The sequence below is a fragment of the Vombatus ursinus genome, unplaced genomic scaffold, assembly GCF_900497805.2.
Source record: "Vombatus ursinus unplaced genomic scaffold, bare-nosed wombat genome assembly UNPS02000580.1, whole genome shotgun sequence".
NCBI lineage: Eukaryota > Metazoa > Chordata > Mammalia > Diprotodontia > Vombatidae > Vombatus > Vombatus ursinus.
Window position 1 is genome coordinate 12,246,924 of NW_020940358.1, and position 26,442 is coordinate 12,273,365.

The window sequence follows — 26,442 nt, forward strand, 5'->3', positions numbered from 1 at the left end:
TCTAGAACAGGGTACAGAACTGCAGGCCTGTTTTCACTAAGGCAGAGTGTGGTGGTGCTATTACATTTCTATCTTCCCCTAAAAAACAGCTACCCCACTTCCACATATCCCTATTACTTTAGAAGGTACCACCATCTTTCCAGTCATCTAAATTTACAACCTCAGGCCTCAATTCTTCACTCTCACCCCATATTAGCTGTGAAACATAGTCATTTATATCTCCACAGCATCTCTTGTCTACATGCCCTTCTCTCCATCATAAGGCCACTCTCCTAGTTCAGGCCCTCACCACCTCTTGTCTAGAATTCTGTAATAACCTCCTATGTTTTCTCCCTGCCTCAAGCTTCATTGCCTTCCAATCCATTCTCTACACAGGGGCCAGAGTGATCATCCTCTAGTATCAAATATAAACGTGTCTCTTTGGAAATTTGAAAATTCTTTACAACCTGGACCCTTTCCATCTTTCCAGCCTTTTGCCACATTCCTCACCTCTATACACTCTATATGTCAGGCACAATGACCAATTGCTGTTACTCACAGCTGATTCTCCATCTCCCCTTTGCACTAGCTGTTTCCCATGCCTAGGATGCATTCCTTCCTCACCTCTGCCTCTTGTAATTCCGTGTGCCCTTCAAGACTCAGCTTAAGTGCCTTCTTCTACATGAAGCATTTTTTGACTCTCCCAGCTACTCCCACCTTCTTTCCTCAAACTACCTTACATTCATTTTGTATATGTTCTGAAAATTCTTGCATGTGTATATACAGACTCCCTCCCTACCCCCACTCCCCATGCCATGTTTTGATGTAAGCTCCTTAAGGGCAGAGAACATTTGATCTTTGTCTTTATCACTAATGCTTACACTCCTGCCACATGGTAGGTGTTTCATAATTATTTTTGGTTGGTTGATTAATAATGTTGTTTACCCAATTTGATTTTGGAAGTCTACTCAATGGCCCTCAAAGTATTTTTCATATAAATCATTATCTACTCACCATCTTCCCCATTCTGTAAGTTGATTTTTTGGAACCAAAGACATGCTTCCATATTGATATACCTCTTAAATTTCATTGTATTAGGTTCATCTTATTATGATCTTTTCAGATCTCAATTCTTTTGTTCGACTATTTGTTAACCCTTCTAGGTTTGTGACAACTGACAAATGGAGAGGCAAGATATATATATCCAAGTCACTCATAAAATGTAGGACCAAGACCATGAACAGATTCATGGAGCACTCACCCCTAAGTGAACTGATCCAGTCCACAATTAAACAATGTGCCAACTCTCAGATGCTTCAAAAAATTTCACTTTTGTGCATAATTTGCCAGTCAATCTGCATGATGATGAGGAAATTTCACATTGGAAGTGCACCCAAGCTGGGGCCCAAAAAATTTCATTAGTGCTTGCAGCATCCAGCCTATTGTCACTACATTCAAATGGCTTCCCACATAACAGCTTACCAAAAGTCCCTCTCTCATTTAGAGAAGCTGTTCAAGGGATAATGTGGGCAGCTCATGAAATAAACAATGAAATGGTCTAGCTAAGACATTCTGCACTGCTGAGCACCAAAAATACCTGCTCTCTCTGTATGGCAAACAATACCCAGAAGCTAGTTTTTCTATTTGTTCTCTCTCTTTTGGTAGAGGGAGAAGATATAAGACCATCAGTTCCATTCTTCTTTTCCTAGTTCTTGAATTAAGACTCTGTCTTATGAAAGACCTTGATGAATCACAACATCTTTCTGCTTTTCTTTCTTTCCTTCTTTCTTTCTTTCTTTCTTTCTTTCTTTCTTTCTTTCTTTCTTTCTTTCTTTCTTTCTTTCTTTCTTTCTAGAACTACTTTCAAGAAGGACAGATTGTAGGGCATAGGTGAAGTTTCTGGAGCTCATTTGTTCTATTACTTGAAGATGACTCACAGATGCATATTAGATTTCAAAACCGTTCTGGACTTTACACTCATTCTCATTGTCCTAAAGCTTTTCCCAGTAAACATGTGTCCCTAATATAAAGGAAGCCAAAGGTCCTGTCCTAAAATTGCTTAACTTTGAATAATACATATGTCAGACTCAAGAAGATTCTATGACTGCTTCATCCTTCCCTTTTCTTTTGCTTCTAACCCATGAATTTCTCATCTTAAGTTTCATACACTCCAAAGGAGATGAACAGCGGGTAGATATGACAACATTTAGGCATAAGACACAAACAAGGCAGAAAGAACAGTGGGATTGAACTTTTAACAAAGGCAAGGTTCTTCCCTTGGGAAAGAGTGGTCTACTTACTTAGAAAGTTTCATTTCAATCTGCTGCCGGATTTCCTGTCTTTCCTCATCAGTCCTCCTTGGAAAAATGTTCCTGTCCTCTAATTCCTGTTTACTTGGCCTGTTTCTTAGCTTCACTGCCAAAAGCTCTTTCTTACATTTTCTTGGTAATGTACCTGAAAGAGTGTTTGAAGGGGAAAAAGAAAAAATTTAGAGTAGTTATGATTTAAAAATCTAACTTTCTTCCCTTTGAGGAAGTCTTAGAGCCTTATGAGGTTAAAACCCTCCCCACCACAAAAAAACACACATTTGTCACTTAGATATTAATTTTATAAATGGAAAATTCCACAATGAAGAAAGTCTGATTCTGCCAGCTCAATTCACCCACAGGTCTCATTCAGCCATACATTTTCCTTAATACATTAATGCCACAGTAAGTCAGGGCCTACTATTTTGACATTTGTGTGTTAAGGGTTTGCCAAGCAAATTAATGATATAAACAAACAGTGTCTCTGGTAAAATGTTTAAGTTGTTTAAGAGACTAAATTATTTCAAACACTATAGAAATACATACATACATACATACATATATATATTTGTCTGTATGTATACACATACATATATAAATACATATATACATAAACATACTCATTTATCCAGTACAGTCAAGGAATGGCATATTAAACTTCCTTGATAACTGAAAGTTTCTATCAGTAATAAGCATAGATTTTTAAAACTATTTTTTATTAATTTTTGTTAACTATTATCCAATTACATGCAAAAAACTTTAACAAGAATTTTTCTTAAAAAATTTGAGTTCTGTGGGCAGTTAGGTGGTATAGTGGATAGAGCACCAGCTGTGGAGTCAAGAGGATCTGAGTTCAATTCCGGCCTCAGACACTTACTAGATGTCTGACCCTGGGCAATTCACTTAACCCCATTGCCTAGCAAAAAAAATTTTTTTAAATAATATGTAAGAAAATTTTGAGTTCCAAATACTCTTCCTCCTGCTTCTCCCCCCTCTTTGAGAAAGCAAGTTATTTGATTTTGATTATACATTTGAACTCATGCAAAACATATTTCCATATTAGCCATGTTGCAAAAGAAACACAAACAAAATAAAGCAAGAAAAATAAAGTTTAAAAATATGCTTCAATCTGCATTCAGAATTCATCAGTTCTCTCTCTGGGGGTGGATAGCATTTTTTTTATCATGGGTCCTTTGGAATTGTCTCAGATCATTGTCCTGATCAGAGTAGTTAAGTCTTTCACAGTTGATCATCCTTACAATATTGCTGTCAAAGTGCATGATGTTCTACTGGTTTCACTTTGAATCAGTTCATATAAATCTTCCCCGGTTTCTGAAAAACCACCCTCCTCCTCAATTCTCATAGCTCAATAGTATTCTATCACAATCATAGGTTGCAAGTTGGTTAGCCATTCTCCAATTGATAGGCATCCCCTTAATTTCCAATTCTTTGCCACCATAAAAGTGCTGCAAATATTTTTGTACAAATAGGTCCTTTTCCCTTTCCTTTGCTCTCTTTAGAATACAAACCTAGTAGTGGTATTGCTGGGTCAAAGAATATGCAGTTTTATAGCCCTTTGGGCATAGTTCCAAATTGTTCTCCAGGAAGTTTGGATTAGTTCACAACTCTACCAGCAGTGCATTAGTGTTCCAATTTTTCACACCCCCTCCAGCATTTCTCATTTTTGTTTTCTGTTATATTAGACAAGCTGAGAGGTACAAAGTGGTGTCTCAGAATTGTTTTAATTTGCATTTCTCTAATCAATAGTGATATAGAGCATTTTTTATGTGACTATTGATAGCTTTGATTTCTTCTTCTGAAAACTGCCTGTTCATATTCTTTGACTACTTATCAATTGGGGAATAGCTCTTATTTTTATAAATTTAGCTCAGTTCTCTATATAATTGAGAAATCAGGCCTTTATCTGAGAAATGTGCTATACAATTTTCCCCAGTTTCCTGTTTTTCTTCTAATTTTGGCTGTATTGTTTTGTTTTGTTTTTGGTGCAAAAGCTTTTTAATTTTCATGTAATCAAAATTATCTATTTTACCTTCTATAACCCTCTCTATCTCTTGTTTTATCATAAACTCTTTCCTTATCCATAGATCTGAGAGGTATATTTTTCCATGCTCCCATAAGTTACTTATGATATCACCCTTTATATCTATATCATTAATCCATTTTGACTTTATCTTGGTATATAGTGTGAGATGTTGGTCTATGCCTAGTTTCTGCCAAGCTACTTTCCAGTTTTCTCAGAAATGTTTGCCAAATGTTTAGTTCTTACTCCAAAAGCTTGGATCTTCGGGTTTATCAAACACTAGATTACTATGGTCATTTACTAGTATGTATTGTATACTAATACTGATCTACCACTCTATTTCTTAGTACCAGATTGTTTTGATGATTACTGCTGTGTAATATAGTTTAAAATCTGGAACTGTTAGGCCACCATTGATTCCCCTGATATTCTTGACCTTTTGTTCTTCCAGATCAATTTTGTTACTACTTTTCTGGGTCTATAAGATAATTCTTTGATAGTTTGATACAATCATGGATTATTATATCCAAACAACTGGAATGTACTTATCAATAAAATTATATTGAATGTTACTTTTTTTTCAAAAGATACAGGAGACATAGTACTTTAGGGTTATCATATGAGTCCCATTTGTCTTTGCATAGCACTGAGGCAAATTCCCTTTATTTGAATATACTTATAGGTTGAATTCTGCATAAGTAGCAGGTGTTTATTGTTCATGCAATTGATATGTTAGTTACAAACTGTCCTTAACTGTTTATTATTTAAGAATTATCCCAAAGTTAGTTCTGGGTCCAAAGTAAGGACTAAAATATACATTTATTGATCGACTTCAACGAGGTGACACTTTGCTAACATGGTGCAAGTACTTCTGTACTTGTACTTGAATGTAATAAAAATAATCTCTCTTTAAAGATATTCTATCCTTTTGGTCATGGCCACTCATGATATAGATAGAAATACAAAATACAGAGCTTAAGATTTCACTAAGACTAAGAGGTTATCCTGTATATCTGAGAAATGGTGTGAGGGATACCATCCAAGTAAAGTATGATCAGAAAAGGAGGTAGGCCAATGATATAAAATGAACAAGGAGGGGAACCAGAGAAAGGGATTCAATCCTGTAGCATGTTAGGGAAAGGGTATAGAGATTTATTAAGCACCTACTACTGTACTAAGCACCTTACAAATATAATTTCATTTGATTCTCTCAACAACTCCAGAAAGTACATACTATTATTATCCCCATTTTATGATTGAAGAAACTGAGGCAGATAGAGGTTAAGTGACTTTCCAAGGGTCACAGAGCTATGAAGTCTTTGAGGTTATATTTGAACTCAGGTCTTACTGAATCCAGACCCAGCACTCTATCCACTGTGCACCCTAGCTGCCTTGGGCAGCTAGCTAAAGCTAGGATCCTCTAACTGCAAAGGTTAATAGATGAGCAGACCAAGGACTGCCCTAGTGTAAAATATAAATATACCTAGAGAAAGGCCTCCAGCATCTTGGGTAGATTCCTCTGTGGAGGTTCTATGGAGGAACATCCTTAGAAATGAATGATTCAGGATGAGAAGTTGTGGGTAGGTTGTGTCCTCCATCAATGGAGGGAAAATCTACATTGATAGGATTATGGATCCACTGAAGCACTTTCCAATTTATACTTTTTCTCTAACTCACGGGTTCTTCATCTGGTGAACATGACTAGTCTGGTTTTCCTATACATGTTGGCTTAATGTAAAATACAATGAATTAATTGTCAAAAATCTTTCCTGCCCAGACACACCCCAGGCCCATCAGTGGCTCTTCAGTTGTGGTTTCTCAGTGCACTCAGATGAGCTGTCTACATTCATTCCCAAGCCAACAACTGTTCCATATGATGGCTGATTTCTTTTATGGGGAAAAAATTAATTAAAGCAGCCACCATATGGAGTCTTTTTCATTGGCACTAAGGAATGCTCAAGTCATCAAGAAATGGAATAAGCAATCGTTTTTAAGATTTGAAATCCCCATGTTGAACATGGCCACAGCATATGCTCCTGAGGGACAGCTTTCCTGTCAATGCACATGAATATGGATCTTAACCTCTGATCCTCCCACAGCACTTATTCCTTTCAAATGCCCTTATTATAGAATGTATTTTTGCCATAGTTACATATTTGTGCCTCATTCTCCTTACTAGACCATAAACTCTTTGAGCATCACAAGCATTTCTTATTTAAATTTGGATTTTTTCAACAGAATTTAGCATGGGACCCTTCATGCAAATATTTAATAAAGGTTTGATGAATTTAATTTTTTAATGACTAGCCTGGTATAAATGCTTGGTTGATACTTGGTCTTTACAATACTATAATACTGAAGGAGTAGACATATGATATATTTTGCCCTTACTGACAAAGCAATGATAGACAAAGATACCAGGGCTAAATAACTTGGGGACACTAATAATAATAATGATCATTCATATTTGCTTATATGTGTTTTATAAATGATGATATATGATTTCCAAGAAAAGTAGTTAGCAGTTAACAAGTGGAAGGCTTGATGAAGTATTCCAAAGACAAAGCCAAGTCTAATGTCTTTCAGCCTAGGAGCGACTTTTTCCGCTACAACATACAAATGTAAGTGTTTAAATGGGAAGGGAAAGGAGCCAGCATTTATTAACTGCCTACAGTGTGCCAGGCACTATGCTAAGCCAACTATCTCACTTGATCTTCACAACAACCCTGTGCTATTAGTGTCCCCATTTACCATTGAGGAAACAAAGGCAGACAACAAGTTAAAGAATCATAGAAAGTTAGTTGGCTGAGGACACAGAAAGACCTAAAGACTTGACTACAGTCACATAGCTAGTATGTGTCAGAAGCAATCCAAATCTTTCTGCCTTCAAGTCAATGTATCTATTAGACACTCAGGGTCAAGAAGAGAGGAAATATCAAAATCCAACCCATGTACTCCATAAAATATTGTGTGATTAAGAGCACTATATAAATGTGATGGACAATAATAACAAGTGACATTTATATAATACTTCAAATTTACAAAATGCTTTACAGACTGGAAATGTTGAACCTGTACCTCTGACTTCTAGTGCAGTTCTCTATCAACCATACTGCACTTCCTTGGATAATGCAAAAGTCATTTACATGAATGAATGAATAAGTGAATTAAAATGAAATTATTAAGTTTATTAAATTCCAAGCATTATGTTAGGTGTTGGGGATATGAATGGAATAAGCAAAACAACCCCTGCTGTCATGGATCTTACACTTTAATTGGGGAAGGAAACGAATAAAAGAAAGTTCAATTGCAAGGAAGATGGAAAGACCCAGAAGTTCTAAGGATATATTGAAAAGAAATGGAGGGAAGCAAAGCCCAGAGGTCTTTAGGTTTCATCAGTAGGTCAGTGGCAGGGGCCTGGAAAGCATGGTAACACTGAAGTTGGAAGGCATGGAGGATTTTAGCACATCATGTCAGGGTGGGAGTACCTGGTGATCTTCTATCTCACCAGAAGGAATAGAGTTGGAGATCTCATCTAAGTAGTGTGAACAATCTAACAGCCCAGAGGGGTTCCATGCCATCAGGTAGAGAGAAGGAACAAAAAAGAAAAAGAAAAAGAAAAAGAAAAGGGAGGAGAGAAGGTGTCACTTATTGTTATAATTCTTCCTGTCTTTTTACCTTGCTGGCATGAATAGGTTTGGGGTTATGTTTATTTTGGATACAAAAGTCATTTACATTTGGTTTAGAATGGCATTATATAGTTTATTCTTATCAGAGTTCTTATTCTTTTACTAACATCCTAGTTCAATGTATCATCTTGAAATGAAAATATATGAAGGAGAAGAAGAGGGAGAAAGAAAGGGAGAATGGGAGAGGGTGGTGGGGGAGACAGAGAAGGACAATGAGAGGGAGAGAGAAAGGGAGATGCAGAGGGAGAGAGAAGAGAAAAGAGAAAAAAGAAGAGGAGAGAGAAAAGAGAGAGGGAAAAAGAGAGGAAGAGGAGATGGGAGAGAGGACAGAGTAAACGGGAAGGGAGGAGAGGAAGGGGAGGGAAGGACAAGGAAAAGAATGGGGAAAAGGTGAGGGACAGGGAGAGAAAGAGTGAAGAGGAGGAGTAAGCACATTTTCTAAGCACCATTCTAAGTGTTAGGGACACATATAAGCAAGCAAGAGAGCCCCTGCCCTCAGGGAGCTTATGTTAAAATGAGGGAAGACAACACATAAAGGGGAGGCAGAAAGGGAGAATAAAGTCAGCATTTTAAAATTTTCAAAGCTTGTGACATACATTATCTTATTTGATCTTCACAACAACATTATTCTCATTTTACAGATGAGGAAACTGAGGCTTAGTGAGGTTAAATGGCTTGACCAGAGTCGTGTAGCTAGTAAGTGTCAGAAGTGGGATTTAAATCCAGCTCTTCCTAACCCCAAGTCTGTGAGTCTGTTGGAGACACTTGGGATTAGAAAGAAAGAAAATATCAAAATCCAACCCACTTACTACATGGAATTATTGTGAGAATTCAGAGCACTATATAAACGTGATGAGCAATAACAACTGACGTTTATGTAAAGCTTTACATTTATAAGGTGCTTTACAGACCAGAAATGTTGAAATAAAGATGTTTGGAATAGCATAAGGAATGATGGACTGGACGTTAGGTGTGCTGGTTTTCAGTGTGCTGGTTTTCAGTTAGGATTCTGCCAATTGATTCTTTATGTCACCTCAAGCAAGTTATTTTCCTTCCCTGGGTCCCAGTTCCTTCAACTGTAAAATAACAGAGTTGAACTTGAGTTTAGAGTTCCCTTCCATTGTTGCTATTTTATTATTCTTACTGTAGGACCAGCTATTAACTACACATCTAAGGATACATGTTATGGTAACTTGCCATGGGGAAATTCTGATCTATTACAATTAATACTTAGCTCTTCTGATCCTTATTGTCATTCAGTTGTTTCAGTTGTGTCCAACTCTTCATTGACCCCATTTGGGGTTTTCTTGGCAAAGATATTGGAGTGGTTTGCCATTTCCTTCTCCAGCTCATTTCACAGACGAGAAAACTAAGGTAAATAGGGGTAAGTGACTTGCCCAGAGTCACCCAGCTATAAAATGTCTGAGGCCACATTTGAACTCAGAAAGATGAATCTTCCTGACTCCAGCCCCAGCACTCTACCCACTGTACCACCTAGCTCCCACCTCGCTGATCCTTAGAGAAGTTTTCTTTTCTATGAGGAGGCTTCCTGGAAATCAGCAAAGCTGGTAGGAGAGTTTAGAGAATGAGGAATTTTCTGGGCCTTGTTGATGAACTTAATCAGAGAAGAGAGGGCGAGGGTGGGATTTCCCTGTGATTTATTTCATTTTCTCTCTTCCTTCTCTGCTTAAAAAGATAAATAGAAACTAGAAAGTGGGTAGAGCTCCAATTCCTAAGCAGTGTTGTTATGGCTATTATGCCTAGATCCCTAAGTTTTCAAGCTCATGCAGTGAATGAAAGCTGTTTATAAAAGTAAGTTGAGGGAAAGGAAGAAGGGAGGGGCACTGGTTTAGGAGCTACTTGTAGCAGAGACAGCCTAGAAATGAAAGAATTACAGAATATCATTGCTTAGAGATCAATCCTGAAATTTTACGTGAGCAAATTGAGGCTCAAAAGAAGGATTTCACTGGATTCGTAGATGGAAGGGACCAGAGAAGTGATTTAGTTGAATTCCCCAATTTTACAAAGGAATAAACTGGGTTTCAGAGATTTTAAGTAATTTGCCCAAGGTCAGGCAGATAGAATTTGAACCCAGGGCCTTCTGACACTTGATCTAATGTTCTTGTCAATACACTGGCAATGGGAAAGTTACTTTCTCAAGGTTTTGCATTTTGCTAGTGTATATGTTCAGCTGATGATTTTATTTCTCTGTGGATATTTCTGATGTATGAGAAGTGGTATAAAATACTTCAAGAAGGACATGAGCTGGTCATATAGAAGCAATGGATATATAATAAGAAATTTCAAATAATCCACAAAGGGAATGCAATAGCCAAGACCTTGCATCAAGTGAACTTCTTTAGGAGGAAAGAAAAACATTTTAAATATTTCTGCCATGAGAAAATATTGTTTCCATTAAAGAATTCCACTGCAGTCTACAGGTATGAAGGGTAATATGTATATCAAAGAAACTAGTTCCTCTAGAAATAGTTACTATGTGTGTGTATGTATGCATGTGTGTGTGTGTGTACTCCTCCAAACCAGGAGAAGGGAAGGAACACCAGAAGTGTGCTAAAAGCGGGACGGTCACCAGACACCAGAGACAGCGAGAAGAAATACAATTGGTAATGGACTTTGTAGTAGTGCCATTAATAATAATAATAATAATAATACAAAACACAAGAATTTAGGAGAAGCAAGGTTTGCTGCTGTTGTTCAGTTGTTTCAATCATGTCCAACTCTCCATGACCCCATCTGGGATTTTCTTGGCAAAGATACTGAAATGGTTTGTCATTTCCTTCTCCATATAGGGAAACCAAGGCAAACAGGGTTAAGTGACTTGCCCAGGGACACATAGCTAATAAGTGTCTGAGACCAGATTTGAACTCAGGAAGATGAGTCTTCCTGACTCCAGGCCCAGTGCTCTATCTGTTGTGCCACCTAGCTGGCCCAGAAGCAAGTTTGGGTGATAAGAATTATTTTAGATATTTTGAGTTTGAGCTATTAATAGGCCATCCAGATGGAGATGTCTAGCTGGCAATTGGCAGTGTGGAAAAATAATTCAAGAGAGAGATGAGGGCTGGATTTTCCATCAGCTAGTCTGCTTGGCTTAGACTCCAGGAATAGCATGCCTTCCCCAAGAAAAACTGATCAGTTGAATTCTAATCATCTCGCCAATTGTCTCAGCTTTTGATATTCGACATCTCAGGACCCTCAGATTCCTTTCCCCTCTGATTGGAAGTCTGGTGGTAAAGCAATCAACACCTCCCAGTATTCCTTAATAGAGGGTTCAGAGCTTTCCACATAACTCTTCATTTTACACCAGTTGTTCAGCTTGGTTTTCAACTCCAGGACTATCATGCCTCACACGGGATACCCTTTGGTGGCATCCCCCATACCTTCCTGCTTTTCAGCTTCCTTTTCTATGTTGTCTTCATCCATTAAACTGTAAACTCCTTGAGAGTAGGGACTGTCTTTCCTTTTCTTATTTCTATCTACAGTACCCCATGCACTTAATACATGTCTATTGACTGTGTACGTATTTTACAATTTGCATAAAGATTAAAAACTCTTTTAACATATGGGAGCAGATGATGAGATCACCAAGGAGGAGAGCATAAAATTAAACCAAGTACAGAGCCTTAAACGATACAAACACTTAAGAGGTCAGAGAAGGAAAATGACCCTGAGAAGGAGATCAAGGAATGCTTTAGACAGATAGGATGAGACCTAGGAGAAAACAGTGCCATGGAATACAAGTTTGGAGAGACTGTTCAAGAGGAGGAAGTGGTCAATGGTGTTAACGATAAGGACTAAACCCCTGCCCCCCAAAAAACAGCCATTGGATTTGGGAATTAAAAAGTCATTAGTAACCTTGGAGAAAGCAGATTCAGTGGGTAGAGAGAGCAGTTCAATTTCCCATAGTCTACTGTCTCTACCCACCCTGTGTCTTTCACACCCAATAAATGATTGATGATGATGGTGGTGGTGGTAGTGGCAGAGGACACCTCCTCTGTTACAGTGGAGCAGAGTGCAGTTAATAATAATAGCTTACATTCATAAGTGCTTTGCAAGTATTATCTCATTTTATCTTCATAACAACCCTCAGAAGTAGGTACTTTTATCCCCATTTTACAGATGAGGAAACTTACGGGTTAAATGACTTTCCCAGAATTAAGCAGCTTATAACTGCCTGAGGCCAAATTTGAACTCAGGTCTTCCTGATTCCAGGTCCAGCACTATATCCATTGTGCTACCTAGATGCCTAGTTCTCTGCAAATGCATTGACGTGTGACACTAAACTAATCTGACTAGTCATTTTCCTACCAAATTATTTCATCCTAATCAAATCTTTTGTGTTTATCTTCAGTATTCATGCTTTGGTTACCAATCATTGGAAGCAATAAATTACAGGTAACTGCCATTATGGTAGAGTTGTAGTACAGTGAAGAATGTATCAGATTGGTAGTAGGACTACCTAGGATATACTTCCTACTCTTCCTTTCCCTGTGTGACCTTGGGCAAGTCATTTTTTATGTGTGCCTCAGTTTCCCCATCTGCAAAATAGTTGGAGTTGTACTAGATAATTGGCGTGGTTTCTTCCAGCTGAATCTTTCATTTTCCTGAGACCCAGAGGAAGGAAGGAAATACGTATTTATTTTAGCACTTAAATATGCCAGTCGCTCCATAAAACACTTTAGAAATATCTGATCTTCACAAAAGTTCTGTGAGAAAAATGCTAATATCACTCCCATTTTATAATGGAAGACACTGAGACAGAGGTTAAATGACTTGCCCAGGTCACACAGCTAGGAAGTGCCTGAAACTGGATTTGAATTCAGGTTTTACTGATGCCAAGCCCAGAGCTGTAACCATTATACTGCCTAGATGTCTCCTGAGAAGTAAAGTCATTTGCTCAGGTGTCACGCAGTGTTAACTCCTTGTACTAGATGATGTCTAAGGACTCCCTAAGCTATTCTCTCCTGATTTATTTTAATTTTTTAGAAACATATTGTTGAAAGAAATTATCTAAAATTGATTGATTAAACAGGAGTCAATTTATAAGTCTATACTTAGAAATATAATTAAGTGGGCCAGAGTATTTGTGTAAGTTGGTCAGCTCACTATTCCCAGTAGAAAAACCTACTTGGAAAATTGAATAAACATTAGAAGACTTGATGAGCAAGAATCCAAGTAAACAAGTATAACAGAGCTTGAGGAAGACCTGGGTTCAAATCTTAGCTCTGCTACTTACTAACTATTACCTGGAGAAGTAGTTTAGCCAGGTTGGGTCTCAGTTTCCTACTTTGTAAAATTAAGAGGTTGAACTATGTGATGCCTAAGATCTCATGCAACTCTAAATTCTATGATCCTAATGAAACCGCAGGCTTTTAAGACTAGCTTACTTCTTCTGGAAAATGCTACCAGTGCCCCCTAGTGTCAACAATAAAAGTAACTTTTTTTTTTTTTTTTAAAGATGACTCCAATACGTACTTGAAGAAAAGCTCATGTACAGGAACAGAATGTCAGCTAGGTAACGTAGGGGATAGAGCGCCAGGGCTGGAGTCAGGAAGACTTACTTTCCTGAGTTCAAATCTGGCCGGAGACACTTACTAGCTATGTGACCCAGGGCAAGTCACTTAATCCTGTTTGCCTCAGTTTCCTCATCTGTTAAAATGAGTTGGAGAAGGAGATGACAAACCACTCCCGTATCTTTGCAAGAAAACCCCAAATGACATCAGGAAGAGTTAACCATGACTGAAAATGGCTGCATAATGATGACAGGAACACAATTTATAAAAATAATAGTAATAAATGGCAAATAACAAATTGCATGTGACTGTCTGACTTCCAAGAGGAATTTTCACCGTAAGTCTTTTAAGTAATTTGTCTCATGGTTCACATCAAAGGTGAATTAATTTATCAAATCATGCACACTTTTGGGAATATATCTCTTGGGTAAAGTGAGAGCTAACTATGATGAAGAGAATTGGGATGTTTATTCTCTCTTGAAGTAAGGAGTACAATCAACTGTTCAAACAACACCTCCCTTGCATTATGTGACTCTTCCCATTTAATACATGATTAAATTTCCTTTGAGTAACCATATATATCAACTACCATGGATCTCTTCTGCATGAAATGTTGTTCATGATACCCTGATGCATTTCCCAACTGTTTTTAACATCATAGTTTTTTTTTGTTAACATTATGGTTTTTAAAGACAAAGTTTATTGATATATTCTCTTTTTGCATCACCTAAATTTTCTCCTGTATCTCTCCCTTAGAATTAGGGTCAGAATTAGGAATTAGAGAGTCATCCCACATCACTAGTCCTGCTTCCAGCCCAGCCCTCACAGCTATCATCTAGGAAGGCACTCTAGTGGAGAAGAGGCTAGGTATCCCCACCAACTGCCACACACAGGGCAGGCAAGACTGCTTAGTGGAAGTAGTAAGATGCCTTGTGGGAGAGAAAAGAGGCAGTAGGTTCTGGGCACCACCACCTGCCCTAAGATCCTGATGGAGACAGCCCAGTATCCCAAGAATCTTGGGAATAGCCATGCTTTCAGCCCAGTGCTCACTGTCCTGGGGAGCAACCCCTTTGGAGATGCAGCCTGGCAACTGCTCTGTAGATGTTACAGCCACAGCTGCTGAAGTTCCAGAACAGAAAGTTTTGTCAAATGGTTTAACATTAGAAACTGATATCATTTTACCAGTGGAAAAGGCATTAACATCAGAATTGCCATTGCACCGTAAGGATCATGGGACCTTCCCAGCTGACTTGAAGTTGAAACTTTCCATATATGCAGTCTCTTCCATTAGAATAAGAGATCCTTGAGAGTAGGAATTGTCTTACTCCTCTATCTGTATCCCTAGCACTTAGCACTGTGCTTTGCACATAATAAATGCTTGATTCATTCATTCATTAATTCATCCCTTATAACAAAAAATTGTTATAATTAAGGTTTAAACTTCACCTATATTACTGAATGCCTTGTACATAATGGCAAGTTCAAAAATACATACACACATGCCTTTTTAGGGGATGGGAGATTCTAGAGCCATGATTTCACTGGACATAGGGAACTCCCAGTGTGGAAACATTTTATACACAAATAAGTAGCTTGTCTGTAACATACCATCTTGGTTTTTGTTGTTGTTGTTGTTGTTGTTGTTCGGTTATTCATTTACATACAGTCTTAAAAGAGTTGCTTTAAGGTACTGGGACGTTAAGTCATTTGCCCAAGGTTATATTGAGAAGACAGATATAAATCCAGGTCTTCCTGACTCCGAGACCAGCCCCTGTATCCACTGTGCCATGCTGCCTCTCACATTAGATATACACATGTTCCTAATATGATCCTATTATATTACTTACCTAATTAAAAAGCTTCAGCAGCCCCCTATTGCCTACAAATTTATCTGTTTGGCATTCACCCTTCACAGGCCTATCTTTCCATCCTGTTTACATCAGTTCCCTCACCTGCAAGACTGACCTGATTGTTGTTTTTTGTACACTGCTGCCTCTATGCTTTAAGTCTGGAATTCTACTCCTCCTCACCTTTGCCTCTGGAATCCTGAAGGCTCAGCTCGATGGCTAACTTTTTTAAAAGGTTTTTTATCAACTCCTCAGTCACTATAATTTTCCCCTAAAATCACTTTGTAATTATTCATTTTGTCTGTATCCTATCTTCCTTTATCTGTGACTATGCCATGATCTCTATGCTCTCAGTAGAATGTAAGCTTCTTGAGGACAGGGATTATCTATTTTTTTGTATTCATATTCCCAGCACTGAGCACAAAAAGTTGTTTATTGATTGGTTGATTGATGATTGACATATTCTCCAAGGTATTTTATTTCATCAATATAGGTGTGCCCTACCAACAGAGATCAAACCCCTCCCTGTCTTAGTAGATGGTTTGATTTCATGAGTTGGAATGACTAAAACAACTTATCACCCGGTGACTGCACTACCTTTGATGAACCTTTGAACTTAATTATGCTGATCCTTGGACAATAGATAAGTGTATTACACACACACACACACACACACACACACACACACACACACATATATCTTCACATGTATCTTGGTAAGACCTGCCAGGGCTTATGTTCCACTGGCACATGCTTTGAGAAATGAAGATTTCCTCCATGCAACAGAGTAGCAGTCCAAGGGATTAATTAGTTCATGTTAAACATCATTGTGTGTTGATATATGTTGTTGCATGTTGCACGCTGCATAACATATTCTATGCTATAGGCTGTTATGTTTTGTGTTTCATTATATGTTATACATGTTATTTTTGTTATGTATTGTGCTATATGCTATGTGGTGTGATAAGAGGAAGCATTGTGTCTTGGAGAGAAGACTGACTTTGGATTCATGAAGACCCAGGTGCAAGTCTGGCTATGTCACTCCAGGCAAGGTTCAGTGCTCCCAGTCCACCTTCTAAGGCTTCAAGTTAGAAAGGAGTTGCCAATCTGCATCACTGGAGGGAGTTTCTGTATTAGGATGCTCCCCTCACAGATAAAATCACTTGTTAAGACAAATGAAAACCATATCATAATTATAGTATCATCATCTTTCTTCTGTCCTATTCTGTCATGAACTGAGGACAGAAAATAAGTCATGTTTCCTAAAGGAAAAGTAGACATGTTAAAGTCTCAAGGGCTGGCTGACAAGCAACTGAATTGCCTGATGACATGAAATTTACCCTTGATTTTATCTACACTCCTGGAACCTACCAGCAGGTGCCAAGAACTCAGAAGGAGCAATTACTAGACATTCTCATCTTAATATTTCTCTTCCAATACAAAAGGGCTCCTTCAGTGTGTCTTGTTGAACACTGCCCTGGATAATTGTTTAACCAGCCTTGTTCTTGTTCTCTACTGACTGTGCAAAGAAAACCACATCTAATTATGTAAACATATTGATTTCTCTTTCATGAACAGAACAATCCTCCTTTTGTCTAGGCTGCAGGGACACTGCAGCTCCCGTTACATTAATTACTCAGGTTATGAGAATTCATGTCCTACTAATTTAGCAGGAACAGTACTGATCAGCAAAAAAGGCTGGACAAAATCAAATGACAGAATCCTTTAAAAGCTTGTCATGTTGGACTCTGATCATAAGTAAAAGAGTGTCTGCTCTGCTATCCATCCAAATGTGTTTTATTGTCAGTAACTGTTTCGTGACAGTTACTGAACTCAAGCATCTTATTGTCATGTCTACCCACTGCCCTATTACTGAACAACAGAACTTCATGAATATGGAATAATTGGTGAGGTTGGCTCTTGGGAAGGAGTGACAGCTTAAATGAGTAAAAAAGTATCAATTACAGTATTATTTATACACACTGTGTATATAACTTAATGTGTAAATAACATTGTATATTACATATGGAGCAGCTAAGTGGTGCAACGGATAGAGTGCCAGGCCTGGAGTTAGGAAGACTCATCTTCCTGGGTTCACATCTGGCCTCAGACACTTACTAGCGGGGTAACTCTGGGCAAGGCTCTTAACCCTGTTTGTCTTAGTCCTTCATCTACAAAATGAGCTGGAGAAGGAAACGGCAAACCACCCCATTATCTTTGCTAAGAAAACTCCAAATAGGATCATGAAGAGTTGAACTGAAATGACTGAACAATAACAATAACAACAAAACATCCCATCCAGCATATGTAGCATTACTGTTAACTATGTAGTAACATGAACTGATGGCTAACATAATGTTGGTATACCAGAAGCCCCTCTGGCCTGCTTTCATGACTAAATATCTCATATGATTATTGATTAAGTGTTCATATAGATATAGAGTTTGATAAGCAGTTTTAAAACTTGGGAAAATGTATTTTTGCTTAATAAATTAAGTATTCCTCTTGAAGTTCTGTAAGCAATAGGTTCTATAGTTCAGGCTAGGATGAATGACTGAACTCAATAATTCATCATTCATTAAGGATCTCCTATATGCAAGGCAATTTGCTGGGAACCATAAATAAAAAGATAAAAAATAATATAATCTTGCCCTCAAAGAGCTTGTGATCCAATAGGACTTATTCACAAATACACATTAAAAAATGATTAAGTACTCCAGAGAGGTCCAAGTGATGTGATCATAGAATTTAGAGCTGGAAGGAATTTTACAAATCATTTTACCCAACTCTTTGTTTTGCAGATAAGAAAACAAGGCCCAAAAAAGTTAGGTGATTTATCCACAGTCATATAATAAATGGCAGGTCTAGGATTTGAACTCAAATTTTCTGACTATAAATAAATCCTGTGCTCTTTCTATCACAACAAGTGACCTCTCTAAAAGGGAAGGATCACTTGCCACTGGAGAGATCAGGGAAGTCTTCATGGTGGAGACAGACCCTGAGATAAGCCTTAAAGGAGAGAAAATATGTCAACAAGTAAAGTTTGCAGTTGTGTGCATGTGTGGTAGAGGATTAGAGGATGTTCCAAATACAGAATATGGTATGGATAAAGGCCAAAAATGATGGAATAAGTTCAGGATTTTTTTTTTGAGCTGAGATCAAGACTGGAGAATTAAAATGAAGGAACACCTCTAGTATACTTTTGTTTGTTTTTTGTATTGACAAAATATTTTAGTTTGAATATTAAAACACCAAAAAATGAGACTATCTGGTCTGTCATGAAATATTAAATCTTCCTAATGTCTCATTTTGTAAGGTTCACATGGTATCTGAAGAAGGTGAGTGCGTGTTTAGAGAATAATTTCTGTTGGCCAGAAAATCGGTGGAACCTCCATTTTAGGAAATACCCATGCTAGTCATGCTCATTTTAGACCCAACTCTGCCCATGACTCTCTGGACTACTTCTCAATCACCACCTTGGCATCTTTCTTATGCTGCCAATGCTTCCACCTCTGTGGGTTCTTTCAGTTGATGAATTTGTCCTCAGAACCTCCATTTAAGAAAGTGCCCATAGCAGCTACCATGGTCACTTCAAACCTAGCCCAACCTGTGACACTCTGAACAACTTCTCCATCTTGCCCTACCAACTAACCCAACACTTTTCAACTTCCCTTTATTCTTTGTCTTTCTCTATTACAATGTAAGCTCCTCGAGGGCAGGAACTGTCTTTCTGTTGTATTTGTACTCCTAGTGCTGAGAACAGTTCCTGGCACCATATTGTTGTTTAGTCATTCAGTTGTGTCCAACTCTTTGTGATCCCTCTATGGACAATATCATGCCAATACTGTTCATGGGGTTTTCTTGACAAATATACTGGAGAAGTTTGCCATTTCCTTCTCCAGTGGATTAAGGCAAACAGAGGTTAGGTGACTTGCTCAGGGTCATACAGCTAGTAAGTGTCTAAGGCTGGATTTGAATTCAGGTCTTTTTGACTCCAGGTCTATCTACTGACTCCAGGCTTTATCTACTGAGCAATCTAGCAGCCTCTCCTGGAACCACAATAAATGCTTGATAAATGTTCAGTCTAATGATTTACCTATCTGCCTACTTATCCTCCTATCTATTTGATAATTAATGTGTGTATATGGATGATCCATTTTCAAATAATTTGAATAAAATAAGAAACAAACACTTAACCCTGAAATGTCATTGAATATAATTTGATCTTTCTTTGAAGATTCAGAAGCCACTTCAGAACCATGTATTTCCTCTAGGTCATCAAAATAGATTTAGGTAACAACAGTGTAGAAAAATTATGGTTAATAGAGAATTCTAATTGACAGCAAGTGAAATAACCAGGAGCTTCTTGCAGGTGTGTGCATGTGAACACTTATGCATGTGCACATGAGAGTACAGTGTGCCTGGATAATGCATCATTCCATTGATTTATCCTGTAAGTAGTTTTGTACCTCAAAATCATAGAGATTGTATAAATTAACCAAGTAAAAACTAGAACAAGATTTTCTAATACTCAATAGGAAGTAGTTATTTTTTCTTAATAATCCACTTACCTCCTCAAACACACATAAGATGGTATTTGCTACTGTCCATCAACACAATGTCATTAAAAATAGGTTTGCCCTAGCCCCAAGGCAATGCTTACAAAACAAGATGTCTCATTCTTAGAAATTACCATTAGCTGATATCTATTCAGTGTTTATGTTGGCACATGCCCTAATTAAAGCATTATGATAGATGAGAAAAGCAACATATCACTGGAGTTCAAGGTGGAGTCTGCAGGGTAACTCATATTTATAATATATGAAGCTCCTAAAAACATCAGAGCACCTTGATTCCTTTTTTTATACAATGAATCTTATTGTATTGTATCGAATTATTCTGCTCATAACATTTTAACATTGCACTTAAACAATGCTTGCAGGTAGTACATATGTTAACTCATGTAATCCTTACAACAACCCTGTGCTATTATCACTTTCATTTTACAAATGAGGAAACTGAGGCTGAGAGAAGTTAAGTGAATTGTCTAGGTTCACACATCAGTAAGTGTCTGTGGCTGGATTCAAACTCAGGTCTTCTTAACTCTAAGTCTAGTGCTTTATCCACTATGCCGCCTACCTGCCAACTACACAACCTAGATGCCTATAAAATGTAATAATGATGGTTTGAGTTTATAAACTTCTGAAGTCTTTATACATTTATTATTAATTTCTTTTCTCTAGTGAAAGTTAGCAAGTCAGCAAGAAGAATGATGGAAGTTAGCAAGAAGATGATTCCCATTTTACAGTTGGAAAAACTGAGGCCCAGAGAAGGTAGGTGAATTGTACAGTATCATACAGCAGTTTTAATCCAGGATTAAAACACTTTCTCCTACCCAGGGCTATTTCCATTAGACTATGAGTAAAAATGGCCCAAAGTCTTGATGACCAAGTTACTATTAACAGTCTATTCCTTTGAATAGCAACTTTCCCAGCAGCCCTCCATCACACATGAATAGACATGAGCAGATTCAGTGACATCCAGGAACAATTTTATACTCTCCCTCTCCTCTAAATGTACCAACCACCCAACACATAATGTAAGAAATATCCCCCCCAACTTCCCCAACCCAGGTCAGACCCATGGTATAACCAGGGGAATATCATTTTTTTTAATGACAGGGATACCAAGAAATGTTTTCTCAGAGGGCAAAGTTCATTGTTAACCCTTAAATGGTTAGGGATATGCTTATCCCCCAACCATATTAGCTTTTTTCAATTATCAGTTGTGAACCTATCATACATAAATTTATCTAAATCCTTTTCTTTTTTTGTAGGTCAGCTTGAATAATGACTTACACGAAACAACAATAATCTGGGCATCTGTCCACAAGTCAATATGAGCTAAGAGTGTGACTAAGTGTGTGCTAAGTGGTTTCCAACAAAAGTGAATTTTGATCTTTGGCTGAATAAATGGAAATGTAGTATCTAGATCAAGGAACACACCAACCTGCCTATATTCCATTGGTCAAAATGTATTTGAAGTAGTAGATAAAGTTGTGAGTATCACATTTTAAGAGAGATAGTGACAAATCCCCATCGGCTCACAGTTTCCTCATTTTGTAGTGAGGAAATGGAGTAAATAAGGAAACTGGAGCCCAGAAAGATTTAGTGCCTTGCCCAAGGTGGCACACATAGTACATAGAAGAGCTGGGTCCCCCTGCATTCCAGTGCCAGTTTCCTTCCACCCACCATACCACACTGCTCTTCCTCTCTTCCAGCAGGGGTTGTCAGGAATGTTATAGAGGGGATTTCTGATTTCATCTAAATTCTTTTCGAGACAGTCTATAATATACTACCTTATGATAATGAGTTCCATAAGCTTATCATCTGCTTTTATTTTTGTACTAAAACTACTTTCATTCCTCCTAAAACCATTTTTAAAGTGCCACTTCTCTGCCCTAGTTCTATTGTTTCTTCCTATATTTGGTAAATGAATACATCATATCTTCAATCTCCATGACTTCATAGTTTTTAAACATAACTTCCTCAGCTTTCATAGAAAGAAGTCCTATTTTTGGCCCTGCCTTCTCTTTGTCTCCTATCCTTCCCCTCTCTACACTCCCCCGTAAAACATAAGATATCCTTTGAAAGACAAACCAGTGCAAATATGCACTGTTTTCTTACCAGAGATAATGGAATCATTCAAAGCTTCTTCATCCTGATATAAAAGTGTATCATCCTTGAGTTCTGAATTCATGATCATGTTTTCTTTGTTTTCATCAGACTCTTTAACTGAGTTCCGTTTGTTCTCTGAACCCCCATCACAGCTCAGTACGTTTTCTTTCTCTTTGCTTCGTTCAATACTGGAAGTCCTGGATGGACGCACATCCACTCTCTTCTTTGGTGACCCTTTGCTCTCTCTTCCTTGAAAGCTAAGGTTGGAAGATAGCTCAAGTTATATCCTAACCCAAAGCTTTTAATTCACAATAGAAACCAAACTGTGGAGTAGCAGTATCCAAACTCAAAACTGGTCACAAATGTGGGAAGGGAAGTAGAGAAAGGAGCCTATAGAATTTGTATTCTTGTCTTTTGGTGGAATTAGATCACATCTCAATTTGGCTAGGAGAATGCAGGGTTAGGGTTCAAAGATTGATGCATCTATTTGATGAACAGCAAACAGATATCTTATATCTATGTGTATTTGAGATGTATCTGATGCTCTTCCATATTGACCTTAAACAATTCAGCACAGGTTTGCATTTTTTTAAGTCTAGCATATAAAATTATAATTCTAATAAATCCAGGCACAGGAAAAAAAAAGTTCAACGAGGACTGAAAAGGATACTTTATTAGGTTTCTTCAACTGACATAATGTCCTTAGAGCACCAAAAAGCAAGATCTTTGTTAGCCCTGATGATCTCCCCTCCCTGAAGAGCCCAGGTAACAATAGAACACTTTCTGATGTAAATACTTGCCATGGTGGTGTAGTGGATTGAAAGCCAGCCTCAAAGCCTGGAAGACCTGGGACCAAGTCCTGCCTCCAGTCCATACTGGCTGTGTGACTCTGGCAAATCACTTATTCTTCTAGAGATCTGGGCAATTCTTTAACATTTTACATTGGATAGAAGATTGGTAAAAGGATTTTACTCACTTCGGAGTTCTCTTCACTATTGATATCTCAGATCAAGTCACTATTCCTGTCCCTATCTGTATAATTGATTCCACAGAAGTAGGTCAGGGCACCCCAAGCCTATTTTGGTTTTGTTGCTCCCATTGCGGTATTACATACTATTTGATTCATTCCCTAAACACAACTGGTGCTTGCTGACCCTAATTCCTCAGCCTATGCCCCACTTGCCCATCTATGTTACTTAACTTCTAAGTTCTCTAGACATTAGCATATGTACATACGTGGTCCTTGCTTTTCCCTTCCCTACCCAGTCCCTGCCCATGGCTCTTGATGATATTTGTAAGCATTTTCCCTTTCTTTGATGCCCCCTTTTTCTTAGCTAGCGGAGAGCCAGATCGAATTCTTGGTCTGAGAGCCAAATTGCCTAGGAAACACTCGCTCTTTACCTAATCCAAGTAAACTACATCCATTTATATACTTCAAGTCTTCCTCAGATGATTTTTGAATTAAGCTTCCTTATAAGCGTGTAGCTCTCAGCCAACTATTTGACACGATCTGTATTATTTTTATATAGTTTGCTGTGAAAATCGCCTATGCATCAGCAAAGCTTTGTAATCCCTATTCTAGTCCAACAATCTTTACTCCATAACACATATTTACCATCATATGTTTTTCCCTTATTATTTCTCTATTATGGGTAATGAATCACATTAGAAAAACCCTGTGGGTATGGAAAGTTTATCTATAATTTTTTTTTCTAGAGAAAGCCTTTATTTCTTTGAAGATATAGCTTAATGTGGATATGAATTCTTTTTAGTACTTTTCCCCCTTGGTACTCAGGAATAATTCATAAGGAGCATTGGTCCACCATCAAACATATTAAGGAAACTCCTTGAGCACCCTAATCTTTTTGCAAAAGACTTTTTTGAAGTAACCCCCCAAAAAAACTCTTGGTGAATTGAAACCTCATTACCTATCCTGACGGTGTTTAGTCGCCAGAGCTCGGTGGAGTTCCTCGATGACTCTGCTAGGAGGCAGGGGCCTATGGACAGCAGCAAGATGAGGGGACCCTGTGGGTGTGGAATGCTGTCCTCTAAGATGGGGTTCAGAAACTTTCTGGCCAGAGGCTTGGAAGAGGGTAGCTTGTCCTGAGATTTGGGAGGAACCAACAACAACATAATTCTTCAGGATTGTGGAAGGAGGGGATTTCACTGGGACATCATCCGGGTCACTCTCTGCTGCAAAAGAGGCAAACAAACAGAAACACATACCCAGCATGCAAGGCCTGTTGTTTTGGGGGTGTAGAGCGGGTGACATTCAAACTCAGGAGTGAAACATAAGCGTCCACCCTTCCTGCTTTACAGCCCTAAAGCATGGAGTAGCAAATTCATAGTCTGTCCAACCAAGGCAATCAGAAGGGGAAGCATGGTATACTGCCTGGGGAACTGGACATAGAGTCAGGAAGATATAAGTTCATGTATCACATCTGATAGATGCTTTCTGTGATTCTGAGCAAGTCACATAACCTCTCAGTGCCCCTAGGAAGCTGCCTAGGATATAAAATGCAGAGCAGGTGCTAATCTGTATTGATAGAGGGAGCTTCCTCACCTGGAGCTCCTATAACAATGCAATCACTAAGTTAGGCCAAATAAAAACAGCAATCAGAAAAAAGAGAGAGAGAGAGAAAAGTATTTTCCTTGTCCTGTTGTATTTCCTTCCCACCATTCTCCATCCTGGGATTTATTCTATTTCTCTAAAACAACCCTTTTTTTCTTCTTCATCTCTTCTTCCCCTCTGTTCTTTCTTAAAACAGTCTTTAAGCTTAGAAGTGCTCCTTCCAGGAGCATTTATTTTGGAGAGTAACTTCCCCAGCCAAGATATCTGCCAAGGCCCAGAGCAAAGAATTCATTAAAATTCCTCAATGAATCTCCCCAGAGGCTGAAAGAGGAAAGGTAGAATAGGAAAAATCTGTCACCTTACACTGACAAAAAAGGGAGGGGGGGGAGAAGAAAATCAACTTCTTGAAGAGATCTCATATTTCAATGAAAAGAAAAAGAAAAATAAAACCAAACCATGAGTCTAAAATGAAAAATGAAAAAGCAGCCTGCCTTCAAGGATCCCAAGCAGGGAAACAAAACACTGACGGTTTGGTCCAAATGGGCTGAGCAATTGGCAACTTCACAGTCCTTAACTGGTCACTCTCTGCTGGGAAACCTGGCACTGTGACCAACCCAGAACCCAAGAAACAGGGACACCTAGACCTGACCACAAACCTCAATGAAGGGACCACATTAGCTATAGCAGCAGCTCCCTTCTACTTTATCCAATGTTAAAAGTGTCTTGGAATTATTTTCAAATAAAAATAGTTATAAAAATAAAGGTAGTATTTTTCATCTTGGATTAGACAACTTGGGAATTGTCTATTTCTTTGAAGGTTACCATAAATCAATCAACAAGCATTTATTTATTAAGTGCCTACTATTTACAAAGCATTACAAAGTAGTGGAGGGTTCAAAAAAAACCAACCCGTCACCCTCAAGAAATATATACTCTATTAGAAGAAATAACACATACATGTTTAAGTATATATACAATAAATACAAGGAAAGGAGGAGGGAGGATGCATTAACATTAATATTTGAGGGATAAAAAAATGACTTTATGTAGAAAGTGGCAACCAAGCTGAATCTTGAAGGAAAATAGAGACTCTGGGATATGGAGTGGAGTGGAGGATATGTACATTCCAGACATGGACAACTAGTACAAAGATGGGAGACAGACTGTCATTGTATAAGCAAGTAAAAGAAAACCAGATTGCCTGGACTGTAGAGTGGATGAAAATAATGTAGTAGGCTGGAAACAGAGGTTGGGATCAAATTGTAAAGGGCTTTAAACAGAGGAGTTTATATTTGGATCTTAGATGTAACAGGGGGCCATTAAAGTTTGCAAGGGTAACCTGCCATTACACTGTAGTGACATGGTTTTTTAGAAAAGTCATTTTGAAAGCTATGTGGAGAATGAAGCACCTGTGATGCAATCCTTACCATGGATATTTGATGCATTTTTGACTTTAGAAAAATACCTTTAGATATGTAAATAGTGAAGATTTTGCATAAAACAACGAATTTGTCCACATAAGAACTTGTCTATATAGTGGGGAAAGTATTTGATCAGAAATCAGAAGACCTGGTCTGAATCCTGGCTCTGCTACTCACTAGTTGAATGACCTTGGCATAACCACTTGACCACTCTGGGTCTCAGTTTCTCCATCTGTAGGATGAAGGGGTTGGACTAGCTAAGTGAACTCTGAGTTCCCTTGCAGTTCTAAATATATAATTCTATTTTGCATTCCTTACATGCCCTTTCTCTTTTCCTCTTTCTCCCATTCCCAGATACAATAGAAAAGAGTAGTTCTAG

General features: G+C 38.1%; 1 protein-coding gene across 8 annotated transcripts in view; it reads right to left on the reverse strand.

The window, feature by feature from the left end:
• The window catches only part of PHACTR3 (phosphatase and actin regulator 3), a 309,402-nt gene that overhangs the window by 61,422 nt on the left and 221,538 nt on the right, over positions 1 to 26,442 (reverse strand). For 4 of the 8 annotated variants that reach the window (XM_027848873.1, XM_027848834.1, XM_027848868.1 and 1 more), the window contains 3 exons: positions 23,999 to 24,263; positions 22,080 to 22,327; positions 2,280 to 2,433 (listed from right to left, as the gene is read on the reverse strand). In XM_027848873.1, coding sequence (XP_027704674.1) covers positions 2,280 to 2,433; positions 22,080 to 22,327; positions 23,999 to 24,263 — 667 coding nt within the window. The remainder of the gene's footprint in view (positions 1 to 2,279; positions 2,434 to 22,079; positions 22,328 to 23,998; positions 24,264 to 26,442) is intronic. The other 4 variants (XM_027848889.1, XM_027848852.1, XM_027848881.1 and 1 more) reach the window with 2 other exon arrangements.